Source organism: Puma concolor, chromosome B3, assembly GCF_028749965.1.
Source record: "Puma concolor isolate L17-30 chromosome B3, mPumCon1.1.hap2, whole genome shotgun sequence".
Classification (NCBI taxonomy): Eukaryota; Metazoa; Chordata; class Mammalia; order Carnivora; family Felidae; genus Puma; species Puma concolor.
The window spans coordinates 137462575-137484947 of NC_141672.1; the positions used below are offsets into that span (position 1 = coordinate 137462575).

Sequence of the window (22373 nt, forward strand, 5' to 3'; positions counted from 1 at the left end):
GCCAGCCCTGGACTCGGGAAAAGGGGTTATGCCTCCAAGCGGGAAGAACACATTGCTCACCTGAAAGCTTCATTGATATCTGGAAAGTGATGTCTTTGCCCGTAACCGCTCTGCTTGTGGAACCTGGAGTAGCTTCGTTCTGTGCCCTAAGACAGGATGGTATTGGCCTGGAATCTTGCGCCCGGCTCAGCCCTTGGTCATCATGGGTCCCTCTTCTAAGTTTTTGTTGTCATTGTTGTTTATTTTGAGAGAGAAAGAAGGAGACAGACGATCCCAAGCAGGCTCCACGATGCCAGTGCCAAGCCCCAGGTGGGTCTCGAACCCACGAACCATGAGATACCCACGAACCTGAGCCGTAATCAAGAGTCAGACGCTTAACCAACTGAGCCACCCAGGCGCCCCCATCAGGGCTCCCTTTTACCCAGAAGCCCTCAGCCACCTGATTTGACAGGCCTGCTTGTGGCCTTGGTGAACACAGGTGCTTCTGAATGTCCTGTCTGCCATTGATCTGGTTCCATGTGGCCCCAGTGGGAGTCAGGGGAGGGTGCCCAGTTTGGAAAGCTGCAGTGTGCCCTTTTCCTTGGCACTCGGTGTGGTTTCTTGTAGCAACTTGGCGTGTGTGATGGCTGGGGCAGAGCAGCCCTGGCAGAGTGTGACAAGTGTGACAAGGGGCAGTGCCTCCTGCCTCAGCTCAGTAGGTGGCATTCGGCCACCTCTTCCCACACTGGACAGTGAGTTAACCCCCAGCTCCCTGGCCTCCCCACCTCCCCTTCCTAGAGCGGTCGAGACTCTCTGAGAACCTCCCTCTTGCCTGGTTCTTTATCCTGTAGGCCAGTTCCCGGACAACGGGGTTTCCGGACAAGTCCCAGCTCCTTTGAGGGACTCACAGGCTAGGCCGGTTCCCCCCAGACCACCTTGGGCTGCATAGGGAGGAATGCTTTTTTAGGAAGGATGATCACTTCTGACTTCGTGCAGGTTAAGTGAGGTGAATTCTGCTGTAGCTGACAAAATCTTCAGTCTGTCACCGGGCTGTGTTCCCGTAGGAATCTGATGTCAAACACCTGGCACCAGGAGCGCTTCCTGCAGGAGTGACACGAACAGGCAGCGTTAGACATCTCTGTCTTTAAAAAAACAAAGTAAAACATTTATTTATGTTTGGGAGAGCGCCTGTGGGGGAGGGGCAGAGAGAGGGAGACAGAGGAACCAAAGCTGACTCGGACTCACAAACTTCCTGAGCGGAAGTCGGACACTCGATTGACCCACCGAGCCACCCAGCTGCCCAGCTTTAGGCATCTCTTAACTCAGGAAGACTCCAGAATACCGCGCAGGCCAGAGTTTGCCACATGTTGGCACTAGATCTGATCGCGTCCCCCTCCTTGATTCTTGGGGAGTGGCCAACTGTCCCCATGCTGAGTGCAGGCAGGCTGGCGCTCCTGGTTTGGTGCTGCCCTCCCCTCCTCCTTCAGGACCCCCTGTCACAGCTTGATGACAAGAGAGGGGAGCCCCAGGGCCTCTGCTGTCCAGGATGGTTGTGAGACAGGCCGTGGAGACAGGAACAGGAGGTCTCGGGCTTCAGTGCTGACCTTGGCACAGAGGTTGATCAGTGACTGCTCATTCTGCTTCTGCTTCTGCTCATTCTGTGCTCTGCCTGCTTCTACCCGGACTAAAGCCACCACCTCCTAAAATAGTATCGTGATCATGCCATGCACTTCCTGGAAACTATCGCGGGGCTCCCTACCATCAACTGCATCTAGTCTGAAATCCTTAGGCTGGTAGGTCAGGGTCCAGTCAGGACAACAAAACCGCATGGGGTATTTCCACGGAGGGACCTTCATGTAGGGGATTGTTGGGCGTTTGTGGGAGCACCGGAAAGGCCACCGGGGACCACAGAGGGACACACACATTGTAGGAAGCGGCTTCGCTTGGGAGGCAAAAGGAAGAGAGAAGCTGGGGGCCAGGTCTTTAGAGGAGGGTACTTTGAAAGCACAGTGATGGAAACAGCCTGGGGACAGCGCCCCCTTGTGGTGGAGTCTAACAGAGCTGGGGGACCAGAGGAAAGGGGTTTGAAGTCCCTCGGGTCCTCCCCCCACCTCCCCACAGTGGAGGAAAGCACTTTGGAGCTGAGCGACATTGGCTACCAGCATGCAAGCAGCGTGTCCCCTCCAGCCAACCTCAGCCGTTTCGGAGGCCCCTGTGCTTCCGCATCTCTGTCTCGCCTCAGCTGGCAAATCCCACCGGCCCTCCGAGACCTGGCTGAACTGCCCCTGGTCCCCTCTCGTGCCTCCACCCTTACATCTTCCTTGTGACTCAGTATTCAGATGCAACGTGTTGGCTCCGCATTCCAGAAGTTTGCTAGCCGTCTCCACCTGAGCAGAGAAACCACCTGAGGCTTGTTGCAGGAACAGCGTGAAGCCCAGGGTAGGGTCTAGAACTTCCAGCAAGTAAATGACTCCAGGCAGGCAGGTGCCATGCCAGCCACCGAGTGGGACAGAACCAACTTGACCGTGGGGCGTGTGTTCAAAACGAGCCTTACCCCTTTAAGAGGAGGCAGGTTTCCCCCTTTCCCGGCTCACCCCGCCCCTCCTCCTGCACTGCAACTGAAACCTGATCTAATCCCTTTGCACGCGGGTAATTTATTGGTCTGTTGGGCTTTTCTTGGTGGCAAATTGCATTGTCTTTATTCCTGGGTTCGGGCCGCGGAGCGGCTCGCCGCATTCCTGAGACTCGCTTCTCAGGGCGATCCTTCACACCCCCTCGGTGCACAGTGAAATAAGTTTTATTGGGCTTCTTTGTTATGCAAACAGGGCGGTAATAATCAGGCTATTCTTCTGAAAGATTGGGCTTGATTAACAGTTCAAAGGAGGTCTCTGAAAGCAGCTAATGCCGCACTGGTGCATAAATATTTCCCTCCCGCCCGGGTAAGTGCAGCAGATACTCCGAGCTCCCAGCCCCCGTCTGTTTCCGAGAGGCACTGGGCCGCTAGTTAAAGGAAAGGAATTCAGTCGCGCAGGCTGTGAGGCTGTGATTTCTCTCGCTGGCACGTCTCCGTGCACAAAGGAGGAGGTCCGGAGCCGACCTCCCCAACAAGTGAGATGTTACATATGTGGGGTGTCGGGGCACGTGGAAGCCGCCGGCCTCCCCCGCAGACCTAGCAGAGCACTGGGTTGGGGGCTTTAAAAAGACGGGGCGCCTGGGTGGCGCAGTCGGTTAAGCGTCCGACTTCAGCCAGGTCACGATCTCGCGGTCCGTGAGTTCGAGCCCCGCGTCAGGCTCTGGGCTGATGGCTCAGAGCCTGGAGCCTGTTTCCGATTCTGTGTCTCCCTCTCTCTCTGCCCCTCACCCATTCATGCTCTGTCTCTCTCTGTCCCAAAAATAAATAAATGTTGAAAAAAAAAAATTATAAAAAAAAAAAAAAGGCATCCAGTCGAGCGCCTGGGTGGCTCAGTCAGTTAAGCATCTGACTTCGACACACGTCATGATCTCAGGGTTTGTAGGCTCGAGCCCCGCATGGAGCGCTCCGTGCTGGCAGCTTGGGGCCTGGAGCCTGTTTCGGATTCTGTGTCTCCTGTGTCTGCCCGTCCCCTGCTCGCTCAGTCACTGTCTATCTCTTTCAAAAGGGAGTAAACTTAAAAAATAAATAAATAAAAAGGCATAAAATCTCCCAAGATGTTTTGAGAGTAGGGTGTGGAAAATGAGGGACCCCCTACTCGCGGGGTCTGCGGGCAGGAGGGGGACACCTCAGTTGGGCCCTCCATGGATGACACAGACTGTTCAGTGAGGCCCACAGCTGCCAGGGGACACCCAGGGGAGCTGAGGGGCCATCTGCAAAATTTGCAGGGTGGTAAACATTTGAGGCTTTTCTGTGTGGCTCTAGAGGAGAGCTGAGGCCCCTCGGCCATCCCTGGAGGCAGATGCGGGTCCACAGCTGGAGCTGTCTAGCACAGGAGGGGCCAGCCCTGCCCTGGCAGATCTCTGGTGGTGGCGGAGGCCGGATGCCCACCGGGGAGGGATGTTACAGGGAGGGAGATTCCATGCTTCTGCCGTGGAAGCTGCCTGGAGGTGGAAACCAGTGACCAGTGACGCTTGGTAGCCTCAGGCCCCGGGCTGTAAAACTCCGTGGGGCACCTTGAGAAGCCAACATAGTTTGGTCACCAAGTGTTGAGTAGATAAAGTGATCTTGATTAAGTAGGTTGCACAAAGAGGCAGATGGGTCTGATGCTTGCCGGGGTGGCCGTCTGAGACCCAAGGGGCCACCCACCCTCTAGGCTTTGCCTACTCCCCACCCTTAAAGCCAACACGCCCACCTCAGGGGCACTGGAGGGAGTTCAGGGGCTTTCTGTCATGAGTCCCAGCCAGCCACTGTCTTCGCCTCTGCATTCCCCTCGGTTTGTCCTCCGCTAGCTCATCCTGAAGTTCTCAGTCTCCCGAGGCCTGGGTCAGACCCAGACAACGCAGATTGTGCTTCTAAGGAGCATAAAGTTCTTCTGTGCGGCACCTTTGCATTTCCCTGGGGGTCTGAGGTGGAGCCCCAGGTCCCAGAGGAGCCTTGCCCGAGGACTAGAGTGGCTAAGATAGAAATGAAATTCAGGAGAAATTCTTACTTCCCATCAGGTTCTTCCTCCCCTGGCTCTGTGCATATTGGCTGTCTTGGGTCCACCCAGGGGTAGCCAGAAGGGTCCGCTCTGCCGCCTGCAGGAACCAGGCAGGGAGGGGGCAGCCGGGGCCTTCTCGTCACCCCAAAAGCAGCAAGGGGTGGCTCTCCCTGCAGAGCTGGCCTCCCCTTCTGCCTGTGTGAGTTGCAAACACACTTTCCTCTCCTTGCTTCCTTCCTTGGATGTTCAGAGCAGAAACAAGTCCAAGGTTTCCTGCCTGGAACGAAGTCTCCTGCTTTTTTCTTTCCTTTTTTTTTTTTTTTTAAAGATACGGTACATAAAAATCAGTCCCTCTGTGGTTTCTTTGGCAGGTGACACTGTGGCTACAAGCTTTTCCTTTTGATGCTGGGCCAGATTACATCCAGGTCCCTGACCTGGGGTGGCCTTCAGCCCGTGATTTAGTGGAGTGGATACGGGCGGCAGGATGACTCCAGCGAGGGGTCAAGGGCCCCTCAGCTCGCCACCCGTGGGGACCGTCCAGCTCTGGCATGCCTAAAGCCCTTCTGTGACCCCCAGGAAATGACAGCTCATGCATGACCACTTGAGGCAGACAGGCCCAGGAGAGTTGGGTTACCGCCTGGAGAGAAGGCAGAGGGGCACGGGAGCCCCCGACTCTGGTCCCGGGCAGTCACTGACCCCCCAACCCTGAGCTATAGCTCCTCCATCTATGGTGGGAGGTACTTGGACTTGCCCTTAAACTCTCAGGAAGGTGTGAAAGGCTGGCTCAGAGTCCCCCAAGGGTTTGGGGCAGCCAAGGAAACCCAGCAATTGGCAGGGGGATCATTTTGCATGAGGACTTGCTCCTGGTATCTCCATGCAGGCCTTTCTGCAGGGAAGGCTTGCCATCCACTTGGAGGGTGGTCACTGCCCTGGGAACAGAGAGGTAGCGATGACTGTGTGTCAGGAACTGGGCGTGGTCAAAGAAAACACATCTTGCTTTTGGGGATTTCAGGACCTGGATCATTCTTGGCTGGTGTCCCAAGAAAGGTATGGCAAACGCACTTTGAAAAGCATAGAAGGAGGGGCGCCTGGGTGGTTCAGTCGTTTAAGCATCCAACTTTGGCTCAGGTCATGATCTCACAGTTTGTAGGTTCAAGCCCCGCATCCAGCTTTGTGCTGACAGCTCAGAGCCTGGAGCCTGCTTCAGATTCTGTGTCTCCCTCTCTCTCTGCCCCTTGCCTATTCACATACTCTCTCTCTCTCTCTCTCTCTCTCTCTCTCTCTCAGGTAAATAAACATTAAAAAAATTTTTAAGAAAGAAAGAAAGGCATAGAAAGAGCCCCAAAGCCTGTGGCGGTGTGAGCCACATGTATGTGCGTCTATCAAATGAGGATAAAATTCCTGCCCGTTGATTCAGAATAGCAGTGAGGGCCTGGCCTTCAAGCAATTTGTAGTCTGCACAGGTTCAGGAAGTCCGGGCGTTATTACCATTATTTCTTTCTTGGAGGTGAGGCTCCGCCTGTGTGTCCACCCCTAGCTGTACCCACGGGTGCACCGCCCCTGCGCGCTCAATCCCCCGAAGGGCAGAACCTCCTCTTTATTGTCTTTGTGGCCTCACAGCAAATGGGCTCAGCCTGGTGTGTGTGTGTGTGTGTGTGTGTGTGTGTGTGTGTGTGTGCGCGCGTGCGCGCGCGCAGGTACAGAAGGTGAAAGAGGAGGGGGAAGCGGCTGGGGGGCTCTGTCAGAGCCCCTGGGAGGAGGGGGCTATTTAATGCCTCTAGGACTCAGTTTGCCTGTCTGTGGAATGGGGATAACAGATCGTCCTAGGGCTGTCATAGGTGAATGGAGGTACGTGTGCAATGCGTTGTACCTAGTAAGTGCTCAGTACACATTAGCTGTTAGGGAGATGTTAGCCTCCCCCACAAATTCTCATTTAACCAAAGTTAACACAAAGCTGCCTTCCACCGAGCTTCCTTCCAGTGTTCTCAGGGTTTGCTGCCGTCAGCTCCTCTGGTCCCTGAAGTGTATACTGATTGAGGCACTGATGCATGTCGGCAGCACAGAGAGCAGTGCCGTGTGGCCCGTGGCCACACAGCCACGGAGCTGCACAACTGCACGACTCGACCACGATCATCTGCCCCCAGGGCACATCCCCTGAAGCCCTCCCCACCACTACTGCCTCCCAAAGCGAGGGCCTCCATTTCCAACTCGGCAGTGCCCAGTGACACAAAATCTGTCACAGGCAGCTTGTTGACACTGACTTGGCCCCGGTCTGGTCTCTGGATGGCGAAATTGCCAGGGCCTTCGTTCTTCTGTGTCTCACAGAACCCGAGGTCTGTGCGTTTGTTCATTAACAAGAGTAAAGGCGAACTTGTAGAAATTGTGCTTCGGGACCCAAAGTTTCTGATTGCGCCATCTCCCAGGAAATGGGTAGAAGAGGGATTGTGGGCGCCTTGGCAACAAGGGGGGAAGGGACTGTGGCAGGAGGAAGGGCCACACGTGGAGACTGGGTCACAGAGGCTGGCAGCACAGAGGGACGCCAGCAGGAGATGAGGGCTCGGTTCGTCTCTTCCTCCTGGATGCCCTCTCTGCCTTCAAGAGCCAGGAGCGTCGTCCCAGCCTGGGTCACCCCTGCGACCACAAGTCCTTGCGAGGAGAAGGGACAATGGAATAGGTGAAGTGGAACCCACCTGATTTTTTGGCCCCTGGCCACACGAACGTCTCCAGTGATCCTGGCTTCTGCAGGGGGGATGCGGGAGGGCCCAGGAAGGGGAGGAGAGACGGGGGTCAAGGCTTGCAGTTCTGGAGGCTGCAAGTCGGGGTGCCAGCGTGGTCGGGTTCTGGTGAGAGCTCTCTTCCTGGCTTGCAGACGGCCGCCTTCTCGCCGTGTCCTCACGTGACAGTGTGTGCCTGTGCCCCCGTGTCTCTTCCTAGAAGGACCCTAATCCCATCATGGGGGCTGCACCTCACGACCTCATCTGACCCTAATCATCCCCCAGAGGCCCGTCACCCCCCATCCAAGTGCCGTCACACTGGGGTTGAGGCTTCAGCGAAGGAATTTGGGGCAAACACATTCAGTCCACAGCACCCTCGCTGGTGAAAGGTGGTGAGCAAGGTGGCGGTGAAGCTATCCTGGGTGCCCCCCTTGGGAAGTGTGGTGGCCAGGGAGGGGTAGAGGGAGGGATGCTCCAGCGCCCTTCCTGTCCCTTTCCTGTCCCCACCTGTGACTTCTAACCTCTTACCTCACGGTGGGGCGGGGGCGGTGTTTATCTCCCTCTGGGACCTTTGTCAGGGCCACTGGGTCCCAGGCAGATTCCGTGCACCGTGTTTAACCCTCAGCAGCTCTCTAAGGCGGTTGCTACCCCCGATTCACAGATAAGGACACAGAGGTAGAGCCGATTTCCCACAACTACTGGCAGGGGACAGAGCGGGACTTTGAACCAGACACTCTCCCTCCAGTGCCCACTGCCCACCACCCCATCTGGCCATTGTCACCCTCACACCTTTGCATTTCCGTCCTAGTCCCGGGTGATAGCATCGGGAACATTCTGCAGATGGCTGAGAATTGGGATGGGCAGCACTTAGCGGGAGGGAGGGGTTGGAGGAGTCCCAGGTCACCTCTGTGTGGACCCTGCCTCAGATGGAAGGCCTAGCTCCTGGGTGCAAGGGCAGCCCAAGAATGACCTCAGGGTCGCCCCCTACAGGTGGTGGGCGGAGCTGGCTCTTCAGAGGCGGAGGCGGGGTGGCCCTGTTCCCCTGCGGCTCTGGGAGGGGGAGGGGAGCAGGTGAAGGAGCCCCTCGGAGTTTGAACTGAGAGGTGAAAGGCCTGGTCTCCGAGGGCTGGGGGCCTGGGGTCGTCCCGGGCTGCTTAGGGTTTGCTCCTTTTGGGAGAGCTGTCTCTTCTCTTTGCCCCCCTCTGCAGCCCCCTCCCACCCGAAGGAAATGCCCCATTCACACACTCCAGACTGGCTGGTCTCCAGCGGGGTTCCAGCTTGGCCCTTCTGTGACCGTTTGAAAAGAAAATGGCCCAACTCTAAAGAAGTGTGGCCTGCGGACCAGCAGCACGGGCCTCCCTTGGGCCCCTGACAGACACATCAGGCCCGCGGAGGCCCTGCTGCCCCAGCCCAGGCCGTTGGGGTGCAAGGCATCATCCCAGGAACGCTGCTCTGAACAGAGTAGTAAGGGCCACATCTGTGGTGACCCCAGAACATGCAAGGGACCCCCTTTCGGGGCACCTCGGTAGGACTTCAGGCATGAACTCCAGACACACTGGAGAGCTCTGCAGCCGGGACCCTGCTCGGGGCCATTTTCAAGGCTGTGAAGATACCAGACTCTCATCACCCCTGGGGGGGGGGGTCCCCCATTTGTGGGGTTAGAGCCACCAGTGGCAGTCAGGAGTGAGACACCTTGCCTATCCCACATTGTGTGTGGGCTGGTCCTGCCCTAGGCCCCATTCCTGACCCCTGCCTTCCAGCCCCTGCCCAGCCTGTGGGCTGTACCCTGAGCTGTGGCCTCTGGGAACTGGGGGCAAGGCCACGGAGAGCCTGCAGACCACGGGTCTGCCAGCTGGTGGGGTCCTCGGGGAGAGGCTGAGGGTCGCTTTGCGGCAAAGTGTGCCCCTGACCCACTCGGCGACTGGGGAGGGGGGGCAGTCGTGAACGTGGTAACTATGTGATGACTTTTGGAACTGCCCACTGTGTGGGCTCTTAGGCCCAACAGGCCAGATTCAAGTCCTGCTTCAGCTTCTTCAGGGAGGCCTCGGGCCAGAGAAGCAGCCGTGCTGAGCCTGGCTTTGGCCTCGGGGCTGCCGGGAGGGCTGGCTGGAGTGAGGCCCTGGCCCGAGACTGAGTAGCTGTGACTTCACCCTCTGCCGTCCCGGGTCAGCTTCGGCGGGAGCTGAGGCCGGTGCAAGTCGTGCTCGGGCCGCAGTGGTCTGGTTATAAAGGGGCTAGGGGTCTCCTCTCTCCGCTTTGGGCACGGTGAGGGCCGGAGGGGCACCCACACCCGGCTGCAGGCCGGGCTCCCGAGGCTGGTGGGCCAGCGGTGGGCGTAGCCCAGGCGACTGCCACTCGGCAGCGGCCTGTGCCCCATTCAGACAGTTGTCTTTGATGCCGTGTCTCCAGGATTCTGAGAAAGCAGCATCTCGGGTCAGCACACCCGGAATGGGTGAGGCTGCCTGAGCGGGCGCTGCGGAGCCCTCCCCCTCCTTCCCCCCCTCCCCTCCACCACGAGGGGCTCCTCTACCTTCCCCCACGTAGGCCACGTTAGCATTTGGGGTAGGTTGGGTCTTGGGTGTCTTCGTAGGTTGGCGAAATACGAAGACAGCAGGAGCGCCTGGGTGGCTCAGTCAGTTAAGCCTCCGACTTCGGCTCAGGTCATGATCTCCTTGTTCCTGAGTTCAAGCCCCACGTTGGGCTCTGTGCTGACAGCTCGGAGCCTGGAGCCCGCTTCGGTTTCTGTGTCTCCCTCTCTCTCTGCCCCTCCCCCACTGGTTCTCTCTCTCTCTCTCTCTCTCTCTCTCTCTCTCTCAAAAGTACTAAACATTAAGAAAAAACTTGGAAAAAAAAGAAATATGAAGACAGCATGGCTGGAGACTCTTCCAGCTGCCTTTCAAAGGACACCTACCCCCAGGAGCAAGTTTCTGTGGGAGGGAGACCATGCACGGTGGGGGGTGGGGGGTGGGGTGGCTGTCTCACCCACAGCTTTTCCCGTGTTCCCCAGGTGCCCTGTTGTTAGCCAAGTCTGCTTAAGTCAGCACACTTCTTCAACTTGAAAGCTATTAAAATGGAAAATCCACGGCTCTTCTATTCTGTTGGTTTTATCTGTCCTCATACACGTTGAAGTAAATATGTGACTTCTCAAAAGAAAAAAAACGCCCACCCAGATTCCACCTGAAACAACCGAATTGGCCGGCAGTGTGACAAACACAGGAGAAGTTAGGGGAGGGGCCTGAATTTCGGGACAAGCGCTGGCTGCTCGTACCCAGGTGTGTGACCTGGCCAGGTCAGCCTCAGCTCCAGGCAGGTGCCTATGGAGGTGGCAGATCTCCCAGAGATGGGCCATCCAGGTGCCCACGCACAGGGCAGCTGTTCAGGTGCCTCCCCCGCGTATTTCTGTCCCAGGTTTTATTTGCAACTTGATTTTGTAGGTCAGAAGCCAGCACCAGAGAAGCAAACTGAGTTTTCCAAGGGTTCATGAGCCAGGCTAGTGGCCTGGGCAGGACTGGCTGAAGCAACAGCCCCGTTCTCCTGCTGATCATTCCAGCCCTGGGCTGCAGCTGCCCCCTCCCCCCCCCCCGCTGGTCCGCCAGCCCCTTTCACTGCTAGAGGCTGCGTAGAATGTTCTCTCCTGCTGCTGGGCTGCATGCCTGGCAACTGAAGTCACTACAGACTGTGCAAAAGAATCTGGGAGGCCGGGAAAGGGCAGGTTCTACGTGTCCAGGTACAAGACGCAGGTGTGTCAAAGCCCCAGTTTTTCAGGCGCGGTCTTTTGTAGCTGATTATCACTAAGGTCTCAAAGCTTGTCAGTGACTTTTTTAAAAACACAACTTAAGGCAGATCCAAGGTCATTACTGTCGGTTGCTTCCCAGCGTCCCCTCCCGAGCAGGATAAAGGAGGGATGGAACTGTGGCGACCAACAGGGAAGCTACTCTTGCTTTGCAGACAGGGTGACGGTAACCGGGTCTTCTGTGACCAAAGCTCACCGTCAACTAGCCAACATTCATGGAGCTTCTTTTTTTTTTTTTTTAATTTTTTTTTTCAACGTTTTTTATTTATTTTTGGGACAGAGAGAGACAGAGCATGAACGGGGGAGGGGCAGAGAGAGAGGGAGACACAGAATCGGAAACAGGCTCCAGGCTCCGAGCCATCAGCCCAGAGCCCGACGCGGGGCTCGAACTCACGGACCGCGAGATCGTGACCTGGCTGAAGTCGGACGCTTAACCGACTGCGCCACCCAGGCGCCCCCATGGAGCTTCTGATCTATGTCAGTGCTGTCCTTAGTGCCGTAACACTCTGAGTGGCCTCATAAGGTACATGCTACCATCATCCCGTTTTCTACAGAAGTATAATGAGGCACAGAGACGTCCAGTGATTTGTCCGAGGTCACACAGTAGCAGAGGCCAGGCCACATACTCAATAGTGGGGCTTAATTCCCAGCCAAATTTCTGTTGTTTTTGCCAAAATGCTTGCGGATCTCTGTGAAAGCATCAGCAGGTGTCCAAGGCGGCAGGGTGGCTTTGTGAGCTCGCAAAGTCTTGCTGCCCAGAAACACTGACCACTCCTCCTTACAGGCTGGGGGCAGTGGGAGGGGCCTCCACCGGCCCTGGTGGCAGGCTGGTCTGCACGCCTGGCCACTTAGGGTCATTCTAGGCGGAAGGCTGGGAAGGGCAGGTTGCGCGCTGCACTGCCACCTGCGGGGACTCTTTGCCTTCTGCGTGCAAACGTGCGGCGCAGGTGGCGCCCCCTGGGAAGGGATGTCCTTGTGCGTGTGCCTGCGGCGCTGGCCCCCAGGGGTGAGGGGGCGGAGCTCGCCCAGGGATCTTGACGGCGTGTCCCTTCCTTTCCCCACAGCCACGTCCCCGTGCAAGATCCTCAAGTGCAACTCTGAGTTCTGGAGCGCCACGGCGGGCAGCCACTCCCCCACCTCGGACGACGCCCCCGAGTTCTGCGCGGCGCTGCGCACCTACGCCCTGTGCACGCGGCGCACGGCCCGCACCTGCCGGGGCGACCTGGCCTACCACTCGGCCGTCCATGGCATAGAGGACCTCATGAGCCAGTACAACTGCTCCAAGGATGGCCCCACGTCGCAGCCGCGCCTGCGCACCCTCCCGCCGCCGGGCGACAGCCAGGAGCGCTCCGACAGCCCCGAGATCTGCCACTACGAGAAGAGCTTCCACAAGCATGCGGCGGCCCCCAACTACACGCACTGCGGCCTCTTCGGGGACCCGCACCTCAGGACTTTCACTGACCGCTTCCAGACCTGCAAGGTGCAGGGCGCCTGGCCGCTCATCGACAACAATTACCTGAACGTACAGGTCACCAACACGCCCGTGCTGCCCGGCTCGGCCGCCACCGCCACCAGCAAGGTAAGCTGAGGCAGAGGCGTAGGCGTCCCTGCTGTGACCAGGGCCCAGACCAGACACCTCCTGCACCCTCCCAGTGTTCTTATTTTCAGTAAATGGGCTGATGACTTAGGAATGTCCAGAGAATCTTTGTCCTGAGATAAACCAACCAGGAACCCCCTCTTCATGCTGCCTGGAGTCTGGTATTTCTCAAACTGCCGGATACTGCCCACCAGGGGCTTGTGACATCAGTTTTCTGGGGTCAGGAACCAGCATACAAATGTCACCTTTTTTTTTTTTTTTTTTTTTTAATTGGGCAGGGTAGAACAAGATGGCATAACCCAACACCGATAGAAAAGGCAGGTTGTGAATGCATTGTACGTGGTAAGGGGATACGTTTCAGGAAGCTCAGTATGTGTGCACGCATGTATGCATGTCAGTGCAAATGCGGGTCCGGCTGTTAACGTGGATTTCTTACTGGGGTTATTGTCCACAACTTTTATTTATTTGTTTATTTTTGAGAGAGAGAGACAGAGCGTGAACAGGGGAGGGGCAGAGAGAGAGGGAGACACAGAATCCGAAGCAGGCCCCGGGCTCCGAGCTGTCAGCACAGAGCCCGACGCGGGGCTCAAACCCACGAAGCATGAGATATGACCTGAGCCGAAGCAGGTGGCGCCCCCATCCACTCTGCCACTTGTCCACAAATTTTAGAAACACTCGCCAGGGTACTCGGTTTCGGACTTTTGGGATATTCCTTTCTTGCCCCCAGACTGTATGGTGGTAGAATCCCAGTATTAAAACCCAATGAAAGAGGAGCCTCTCTACAGGTATGTTTCCATCATCACTCTCAAGGAGGGTGAACTCCTGTCCGCCCTGGACAAGTGTCCCCGACCAGCCCCTGGAGGTGACGGTCCTGCCCGGGGCATCTCACGTGTCTGCACTGTTGCAGCGTGAACAGATTTTAGAAGATGGTGGTTCTGGCCCCACCCCCACCCCCTCCAGGCCTGTGTGACACCAGATCTCTGGGTTGGGTCAGGCACGTGTTCTCTTTTTAAAGCCCCCAGTGTTGGCTCGTGGAGCAGGTGAGGGACGCCGGGTTGGGGGCCAGGGCTATAGGACGCTGATGGGGTCAGCAGGGCTGTGGGGTACCGTCCTGCCCTCTCTTTGCCCCACGCCTATATGGAGAGGCCGCAGCTCCAGAGCAGAGAGGGCGGTGGGGTCTGGGAACAGGGGGAGGTGGAACAGGTGAGGACAGAGAAGCAGCTCACAGAGCACCCCAGGGGCCACCCACACAGCTTTCCTCTCCTCCCTCGGGCCAGCCCCCAAATGGGATGCGCCTCTCCACCCAGAGTGCAGTCGGCTGGGAACAGCGAGCTAGCGTTGACCTGGGCCGGGTGGCTCTAGAAGTCGGCCACATTCTCGTTGCCATGAGAGGCGTTTCCGAACCATCTGGAGCCCCAGAGGCCGCTGAGAGCCGGTCGTCTTCTGACCCAAGGAGGCCTCAGTATCTGGGTGGCAAGATTCAAGTCCTGCTCACAGGGCCACAGCCAGAAGCAGCCACAAATGTGGCCTGTGGCCCAGGCCTTTGGACATCCCCATCCTCCACAGACCCTCCCTCCCCTCCCCACTTCCAAGAGAGTCTCCCGTGGCCTCCTCCTGAGACTGGGCCAGGGGGCGCAGCCTCAAGGCCAGGAGGCTGGTGGGCTCTGGGAGCCCAGGGGATGGGGATACGTGTGCCTCCTCAGGGCCTGGCCCACCGCAGCCCCCAGGGCTTTCCGGGTTGGCAGTGAGTCTGTTTTCCTAGGAAGAGCACGTTGCAAGGCGGCACGTTGGGCAATGCCAGGCTGGTCCACAAGGGCGTTTCTGTTCCTTCCTGTCCCTCCACGCCCAAGAGGAGGACAGTGAGGTGACCTGGCAGCCAGGAAAATTCCCGCCATCTCCCCCTGCTCCGGTGGCCCTTGCTGCCTCCAGAGGGTCTCTTCCCGGGCCCATCTGCAGGGGCGGCAACAAGTGGGTCTTTGCCCCGTGGCTGCCCTAGCAGGGTCCTGGCACCAGGCCGTGAAGCCTAGTGGGCGGCAGGGTTGTGGCCAGCGCCCTCTCCACCCCATCCGCCCTCTCAGCCCTCCATGGACAGCAGGGCCCACGTCAAGGACCCAGCCGCCTTCCCTGCGGCCCCTGCACCTACCCACCTCCCTCCTTCCCTAGAGCCAAGATAAATGAACGCCAGGAGCCTGAGGCTGCAGCTTCTAAATCCAGCAGCAAACATCCCGCGGGAGGGGACCTGGCCTCCCTGTCCCGTCCTGGCAGGGCCACACAGGGGAGTCTGAGGGTGTGAGAGCGACGCGGGCCTTGGAAGCCCTGCCCCTCCTAACCCAGGGCGGTGTGAGCACCAAATGTGATAACAGAGCCAAGCACAGACCTGGGAAGAATTGTGGGAGGAATCGTGGGCCTCTGCTCCCCACTGCCCCGTGGGGGTGGGGGAGGGGGGCGTGACAGGCTGGAGCGAGAGCCTTTGGGCCACTTCCCGTTGGGTCGTACGGGCTGGGGTGACGTGCCTGGGCTTAGAACCCCTGGATGCCACCCCCCCGTTCTTCACTGGCACACGCTGGGACCCCGAGCCCAGCGATGCTGTTCCCAGACCAAGTGGGTCAGTCGCCCATTCGTTCTTGTGTGCTATCTATTCAGACGCCCGCCGTGTTCCAGATTCCCCCTGGGCCCTGAGGCCGGGAGAGGTGCCCGGACAGGGATGGGAGCACCTCTCGCCCTGTCCGGGCATGGAAGTTCTAGAAAGTAGGGAGCTCTGCAGCAGAGCTCGACTGACCCAGCCCCCTTCTGCTGTGACCTAGGGTCACCTCGGTCATCCGGCAGGCTGAGAGCCCAGGCACCTTCTGTTACGCCCTCATCAGCCAGGAGGCAGCAGGAGGCCTGGCCGGACACCCGGCTGTGACGGGCTCAGTCTGTCTCAGGCCTCGGGGCAGACAGGGTACCCGACTGAGAAACATCGGTGGCCGGTTTCCAGCGCCCTGGGCCTGCCCGCGCCTGTTTTTTGAGGTCTCCACCACGCAGGTGTGTTGGTTTTGTTCATTCATTGATTCGGCAAACGTTGACGAAACACCCCTTTCGCGGCAGCCTCGGTGCTAGGTGCCTCCTCCCCTCCTGGCACCTCCCAGGCCGAGGATGGAGAACAAAGCCGGCCGAGGGGTGCCTGAGGTGGGTGCAGGACGCCGAGGCCCTTGGGTGCCCCCGGCTCTGCCCAGAGCACTGGGCGGGGCCTCCTCCACGTCCTTCTGCGGAGCCTGGCATGGAGGGACGGGAGCAGAAGCCTGAGGGAGAGATGGGAGGGCAGCCTGGAGCCTCGGAGGAGGCAGCGGAAGCCAAGAGGCTGTTATCTCTGAGGGGCCTTCGTGCCTCCCCACGAGAGCCTTCTGCCTGTCTCTTCTGCCCACTTGAACCCGCTGTTCTCGGCCCGCCCCTCACCCAGAGGGCCTTGGCTCGTTTCCTGTGATACAAGCATCATCCAGCCCGGCCCCGTGTTCTCGTAGGTGATCAAGATGTAGGGTTTTCCAGCCCAAGCCGACATTTTAGCCAGCTTCCTGCCCCCACTTCCCTCGGCTTCCTTCTGTGCCCAGCCCCCAGCTTCACTGTGCTGGTAGCACCCCATTGCACAGATGTGAAAACTGAGGCTCAGGGAGGAGAGGAACTGGGGTCTCTGCTCTGCCCTCCCCCTCCCCTCTAGAACTTACCATGTGTCCCACTGCCTCACTCATCTATTTGATGTGTCACCCCTAGAGTGTGAGCTCCTTGAGGACAAGGGTCTTGGACTATTCAGCCCCCTCATGTGGATACAGCTCCCAGTGCCAGGCCTGGTGTGGCGGGGGGGGGCAGGGGGGGCTCAGACCCCTCTGGGCAGGGGGGGCAGCAAAGACAGGAGTGGCAGCCGCACCCGTGGCCATGCTGGCAGCGAGCCGCCCGGCTTTCGACAGGCCCCTTCATGCTGTTACTTGTGGTTGAGTCCCTGGCACTGGTACCAAGAAGAGTCTAGCAGCCTGTCAGCCTTCCAGGAGTCTGTCTCCACGAGAGATGACGGTTAGAGGGAAACCAGCCTTTCCTGTTCCAGGAGGCTGATGGCACTTGGAAAGCAGCAGCACCCCCCTCCCCACCCCCCCCCCAGCACACCAGGCAGGGACACCAGAGCCCCTCGTCCCTCACCCCCTTCCCAATGGCAGGACCACCCACTGTCCAGACCACCCTGGCTGCACCTCCCGGCCCCCCACAGGCAGCCTCCACATCAGGGCGGGAGCCGCGGGATGGAGAGAAGGAAACAGCAGGAGGTAGAGGCAGGAGGTGGAACTGTGAGGTCGCCATTTTGGTAGGCCGGCGAGGGCAGATGGCAGTGGCCGAGGCCCCCCCGGGGCTCAGAGAGTAGGGCTCAAAGCAGGATGGAGAAGCCATGGCCACCTTTGACATCCCACAGCAAACCAGAAGTGCGCTGCTTCCCGGGACCAGGCGGTGGCCTCAGAGGGAGGGTTGGGGGACTGGGGGCCAGTGCCCGATGGGCTGTGCACAGCCGGGCCTCTGGTGCGGCGCTCCACGGACTCTGGCCGGGTCCCCAGCCTCCAGCCTGGGAGCACCAGCCCCTCCTCGTGTCCCGTGTGGACAGCAGAATGTGCCCCCCTCCATCCTGACCGTTCCCCGGGCCCCACAGGCACAGCACCGAGGGCCCCAAGACTGCCGGGGACCCGCGAGAAAGCTTTCATTTGTTTTAAAGTTGGAAGGAGAAAATCAGCATAAGCCAACCGAGACTGTCTTGGCCTGGATCCCAATGCAGTCACAAAATGTAGTTTTAGTATTTTGGAGGGAGGAAGGGGCCCACAAAGGCCCAAGAGCCTGGAGCCCCCAAAAGTCCAACTGTCCATCTCTCCTCACCTTTCTGAGTACTGGGGTGACAAGGGAGAGTTTCTCTCTGAAGGCCCAGGCCCTCCTGCTCTCCCAGCCTGGTCACCCCTATGCTTTACAGTGTGGGGGCGCCCACAGAGCAGCGATGAGACCGCCCTGGACACCTCCAGCTGGGCCCTGGCTACCGTGTTGGTTTGCCGGGACTAGAACTTTCTGTGGCCCCTGGGCCACCCCGTCCAGTCCTTAGTCTGTTCCCCTAGCTCTGCTCCTGAGGCCCCAGGCTGATGGCTCTCTGCTGCGTTCCCCTCAGCCTCCTGTCTGTGCCCCAGGGCCACGCCCGCACCCCCAGAATTGCAGCCGCACCGTCTGGCCTGGGGCCGGCTCCAGACCCCACCCTCAGCCCTGGCCCTTCCCGCCCCTCAGCCTGAGCTGAGGTCCTTCACAGCTGTCCTGCCTCCCCCTGCCGGTAGGACCTGCTTGCGGTTTCTAACGTGCCTGGGCCTCGCCCTTGTCCTACACCCACTGTTTGACCAGAAACTCCCGTAGTGCTTCACAGCGTCACCCACCCTCTACCCCGAGGGCCCCCCTAGGCAGTCATCCGCTGCCACGTCGACCAGGGCGCCAGGCACAGAATTCAGCCACAGCCAGGGCGTCCGTGTTGTCAGCCGCGGCCTGCCTCTTACCAGGGCCCCCTGGACCCGCGGCCCCTCTGAGGTGTGTTACCCCCTCAGCTGGCGAGGAGGGCAGCTCCTGAGGGGCAGGCGGTTGGGGCTCGGTGGCTGGGGAGGGGAGAAGGGAGGGACAAGTTCTAGGAATAGTGGCCAGGGGTAGGGCAGGGATTAGGCATGGGGGTAAGCAGGGAGCCCCAAAAGGCCTTGGGTGCCATCTTGCCCCATGACCCCACCTGCCTCCCTGGGTTTGGTCTGGAGTCCGGGTTCCAGCTGCCCTTGGCTCAGGGGGCAGTGGCCTTAGAGGCACCCGGAGCCACCAGTGGTTAAAAGCTGGCACCTGGGAACAGGAATGAAGGAGGGGTGGTGGCTGCTCTCCCAGATTTGACTCACGTCTCCAGCCCATGCCGTCTTCCCGGTTGGGACCATGCAGGAAGGAGAAGGAGCAGGGAAGGGAGCACCTCACCCAGGACAACGCGGGGAAAGCACTCACTCCCTCGTCCGTTTGTCTCCCCTCCTTCTCCCAGGCCTCCCACCCCGCGGGCTTGTGGCTGAAAAGAGCCCAGGGGCTGGAAACCAAGAGACTAAACCCACCTCTGCCTTTTGCTGCCTGTGTGAGCCATTGTACCTCTCTGAGCCTGAATTTCCCGCACCGTAAATGGGAGGTCCTGTCCTTGTCCCTGGCAGTGACACACAGGGCTAGAAGCAATACACACAGGGCCCGGCACGGCAGATGCAGCCAGCGGCAGTGCCCGTGTCTGTGGTTCCCGGGAGGACAGTTACTGGTGGAGCCACACAGCCACCCAGCCGCTTGCTTCTCCCCCAGCAGCTGCCCCTCACCCCCCAGCTGCAGGCACCAGCAGAAATGGGCCTTCCTCCTCCGGCCCTGGCCAGGGCTGCATGCTCAGCATGGAACCCCACCCCCGTCTTCCTTCCTCCACTTCCTCTTCCTCCTGCTCACCTCCAAGGCCCAGCTAGGTGGCCCTCGGGGCACAGTAGCCTCTGCTGGCCTCTGCCTGCTCATTCTTTCTCGGTTATGTTCAGCCAGTGGCTCACAGTCCTCTCGAAGGAATTTGGCTGCAGGTCCGCCGGCGGCTTGAAAGATTGTGCTAGATGATTGTGGACCGTATTCGTTTCCTACGGCCGCTGTAACGAATACCACAAACTCAGTGTTTCAAACAAGCAGAGATTTATCTCTCATAGCTCTGGAGGCGAGAAACCTGAAATGAGTCTTTCAGGACTAACACGAGGGTGTTAGGAGGGCCAGTCCTTCTAGAGGCTCCCAGGAGAATCTGTTCAGTGCCTCTTCCAGCCTCTGGTGGCTGCCAGCACCCCTGGGCTGTGGTCCCATCCCTCCCATCTCCGCCTCCGTGGAGAGAGCCCTCGCCTTTTCTGTGGTCAGATCTCCCCCTGCCTCCCTCTTAGGAGGATACGTGTGATTATATTTAGGGCCCACCCAGATAATCCAGGATGACCTCTCCATCTCGGTATCCTTAACATAATCACATCTGCAAAGTCCCTTTTGCATATAAGGTAACATTCACAGTTGCGGGGATTAGGGCCTGATATCCTGGGGGTCATTACTCAGCCTACTATAGTAGATAATGAACTTTTATTTTTAATTAGCTATGCTTTGCTTTTTATGGTTCATCTCTCTATGTAGTAAATGATCTGGTGTCCTATTTAGGGTAGTGATCTAAAGTTTCCCTTCTAAGTCAGTTGTTTTGTTTTGTTTTGTTTTGTTTTACAGTAAAACAAGTGTGGTTTTTTTTACTTCGTTTTTAATTTTAATTTTTTTAACGTTTATTTTTGAAAGAGAGGGACAGAGTATGAGTCAGGGGTCGGGGGGCAGAGAGAGAGGGAGACACAGAATCCGAAGCAGGCTCCAGGCTCCGAGCTGTCAGCACAGAGCCCGACGCAGGGCTCAAACTCACAAACTGTAAGATCATGACCTGAGCCCAAGTCGGATGCTTAACCGACTGAGCCACCCAGGCACCCCAAAGTTTTTCATTTTTATTCCAGTATAGTTAACATACAGTGTTACATTAGTTTCAGCTGTACAGTGTAGTGATTCAAGAATTCTATAATCAGTGCTCATCATGATAAGCGTATTCTTTTTAATTTTTTTTAAAAATGTTTTAAGTTTATTTATTTTGAGAGAGAGAGAGAGAGAGAGAGAGAATCCCAAGCAGGCACCACACCATCAGCACAGAGCCCAACGTGGGGCTTGAACCCACCAACCATGAGACTGTGACCTGAGCCAAAACCAAGAGTTGCGCGTTTAACCGTCTAAGCCACCCAGATGCCCTATTAAGTGTCCTCTTAATCCCCGTCACCTATTTCCCCCATCCCACCACCCACCTCCCCTCTAGTAACCATCAGTTTGTTCCCTAGTAAGACTCTGTTTCTTGGTTTCCCTCTCTCCTTTTGTCCCCCCTTTGTCTCACAGTAAAACTAGTTGTTTTAAGGAAAAGTACGAAGTGCATAATAAGGCAGGTGGCACCGAAAGGTGACCAAAATGGGCAATCGGGGCATCTTGGGGGCTCCTCCTGTCCCCAGCATCGCCAGCATGGGGCTGGGCCTTCCCCTCTGACCCCCCCGCCACCATCTCAGCACCGCCTAACGCCCTCTCTCCACCCCTTTCCTGCCCCCCCTCCCCCCCCCAGCTCACCATCATCTTCAAGAACTTCCAGGAGTGCGTGGACCAGAAGGTGTACCAGGCTGAGATGGACGAGCTCCCGGCCGCCTTCGCCGACGGCTCCAAGAACGGTGGGGACAAGCACGGAGCCAACAGCCTGAAGATCACGGAGAAGGTGTCAGGCCAGCACGTGGAGATCCAGGCCAAGTACATCGGCACCACCATCGTGGTCCGCCAGGTGGGCCGATACCTGACTTTCGCCGTCCGCATGCCGGAGGAGGTGGTCAACGCCGTGGAGGACCGGGACAGCCAGGGCCTCTACCTCTGCCTGCGCGGCTGCCCCCTCAACCAGCAGATCGACTTCCAGGCCTTCCGCGCCAACGCCGAGGGCCCCGGCACCCGCAGGCCGGCCGCCGCCAGCCCCGCGCCCGCGGCCCCCGACACCTTCCCGTACGAGACGGCCGTGGCCAAGTGCAAGGAGAAGCTGCCCGTGGAGGACCTCTACTACCAGGCCTGCGTCTTCGACCTGCTCACCACGGGCGACGTGAACTTCACGCTGGCCGCCTACTACGCCCTGGAGGACGTCAAGATGCTGCACTCCAACAAAGACAGGCTTCACCTGTACGAGAGGACTCGGGAGCCGCCGGGCCGGGCCGCCGCGGTGGGGCTGCCCCCCGCCCCCCGGCCGCTCCTGGGCAGCCTCCTGCTCCTCACGCTGCTCCCCGCCGTCCTGGAGGCTGTCGCCGCGTAGGGCAGAGAGGCGGGCGCTGCCTGTCCCTGAGCCGGGGGGGTGGGGGTGGGGGGAGCGGCTGCAGGGAGACCGGGGCCGTCGGGGGAAGGGAGGGCATCCTCCCGGGGTGGGGGGGGGTCAGGAGCCGAGGCGGCCGCTGGCCAGTGGACTGTGGAGGGTTACCTCACAGCTGCCCTGGGCCGTCTGCCGGCAAGGGCTGGGGCAGGGGGACGGCCTCCCCCCCACTCTGCCCGCAACGCGTCATTGTCGTCGGCGGGGAGGCGACGAGAGGTTGTGGTGACCGGTGCTGTGATGTTTGTGACAATAGAGCTGTGTGAGAGGGGGAGCCGCTCCCCTCCACCGCCCCGCAGTGTGAATGTGCAAAACAGAGCCCCTCGGGCCGAAGCCCCCCACCCCGCCCCGCCAGAGACACTGGGATCAATCAGAGTTGAGCTCCTCCGCCCCCTCCACCCCGCAATGCACTGAAACAGGCCCAGCTGACTGCTGCCCACGCCCGCCACACGCACACACACACACACACACACACGAGCACACTCGCGCACACTAAGCTGAGGGGCTGAGGCGTCTGAGAGGCTGGACCCCCTCCCCAGGCAGGGCCTCCTTTCCCCCTGGGCCTTAGGACGACCCCCAGGAATCGTGACCCTTTGACTGAGAGGTTGTGCCCACCTGGTGCCTTCCTGCCCGCCCATGGCCTCCCTGTGAGCCGAGGAGACCGTGTGCAGTGTGGCCACTCTGCCTCTGCTTTGGTTCCCAGGCCCCCTGCCTG

At 58.9% G+C, this 22373-nt stretch overlaps 1 protein-coding gene across 1 annotated transcript in view; it reads left to right on the plus strand.

Moving 5' to 3' along the window:
• The window catches only part of RGMA (repulsive guidance molecule BMP co-receptor a), a 46804-nt gene extending 25148 nt beyond the window's left edge, over positions 1 to 21656 (plus strand). Inside the window, exons 3-4 of the mRNA XM_086711471.1 lie at positions 12164 to 12678; positions 20885 to 21656. Coding sequence (XP_086567597.1) covers positions 12164 to 12678; positions 20885 to 21607 — 1238 coding nt within the window. The 3' untranslated portion in view covers positions 21608 to 21656. The remainder of the gene's footprint in view (positions 1 to 12163; positions 12679 to 20884) is intronic.
• The last annotated feature ends 717 nt before the right edge of the window (positions 21657 to 22373 follow it).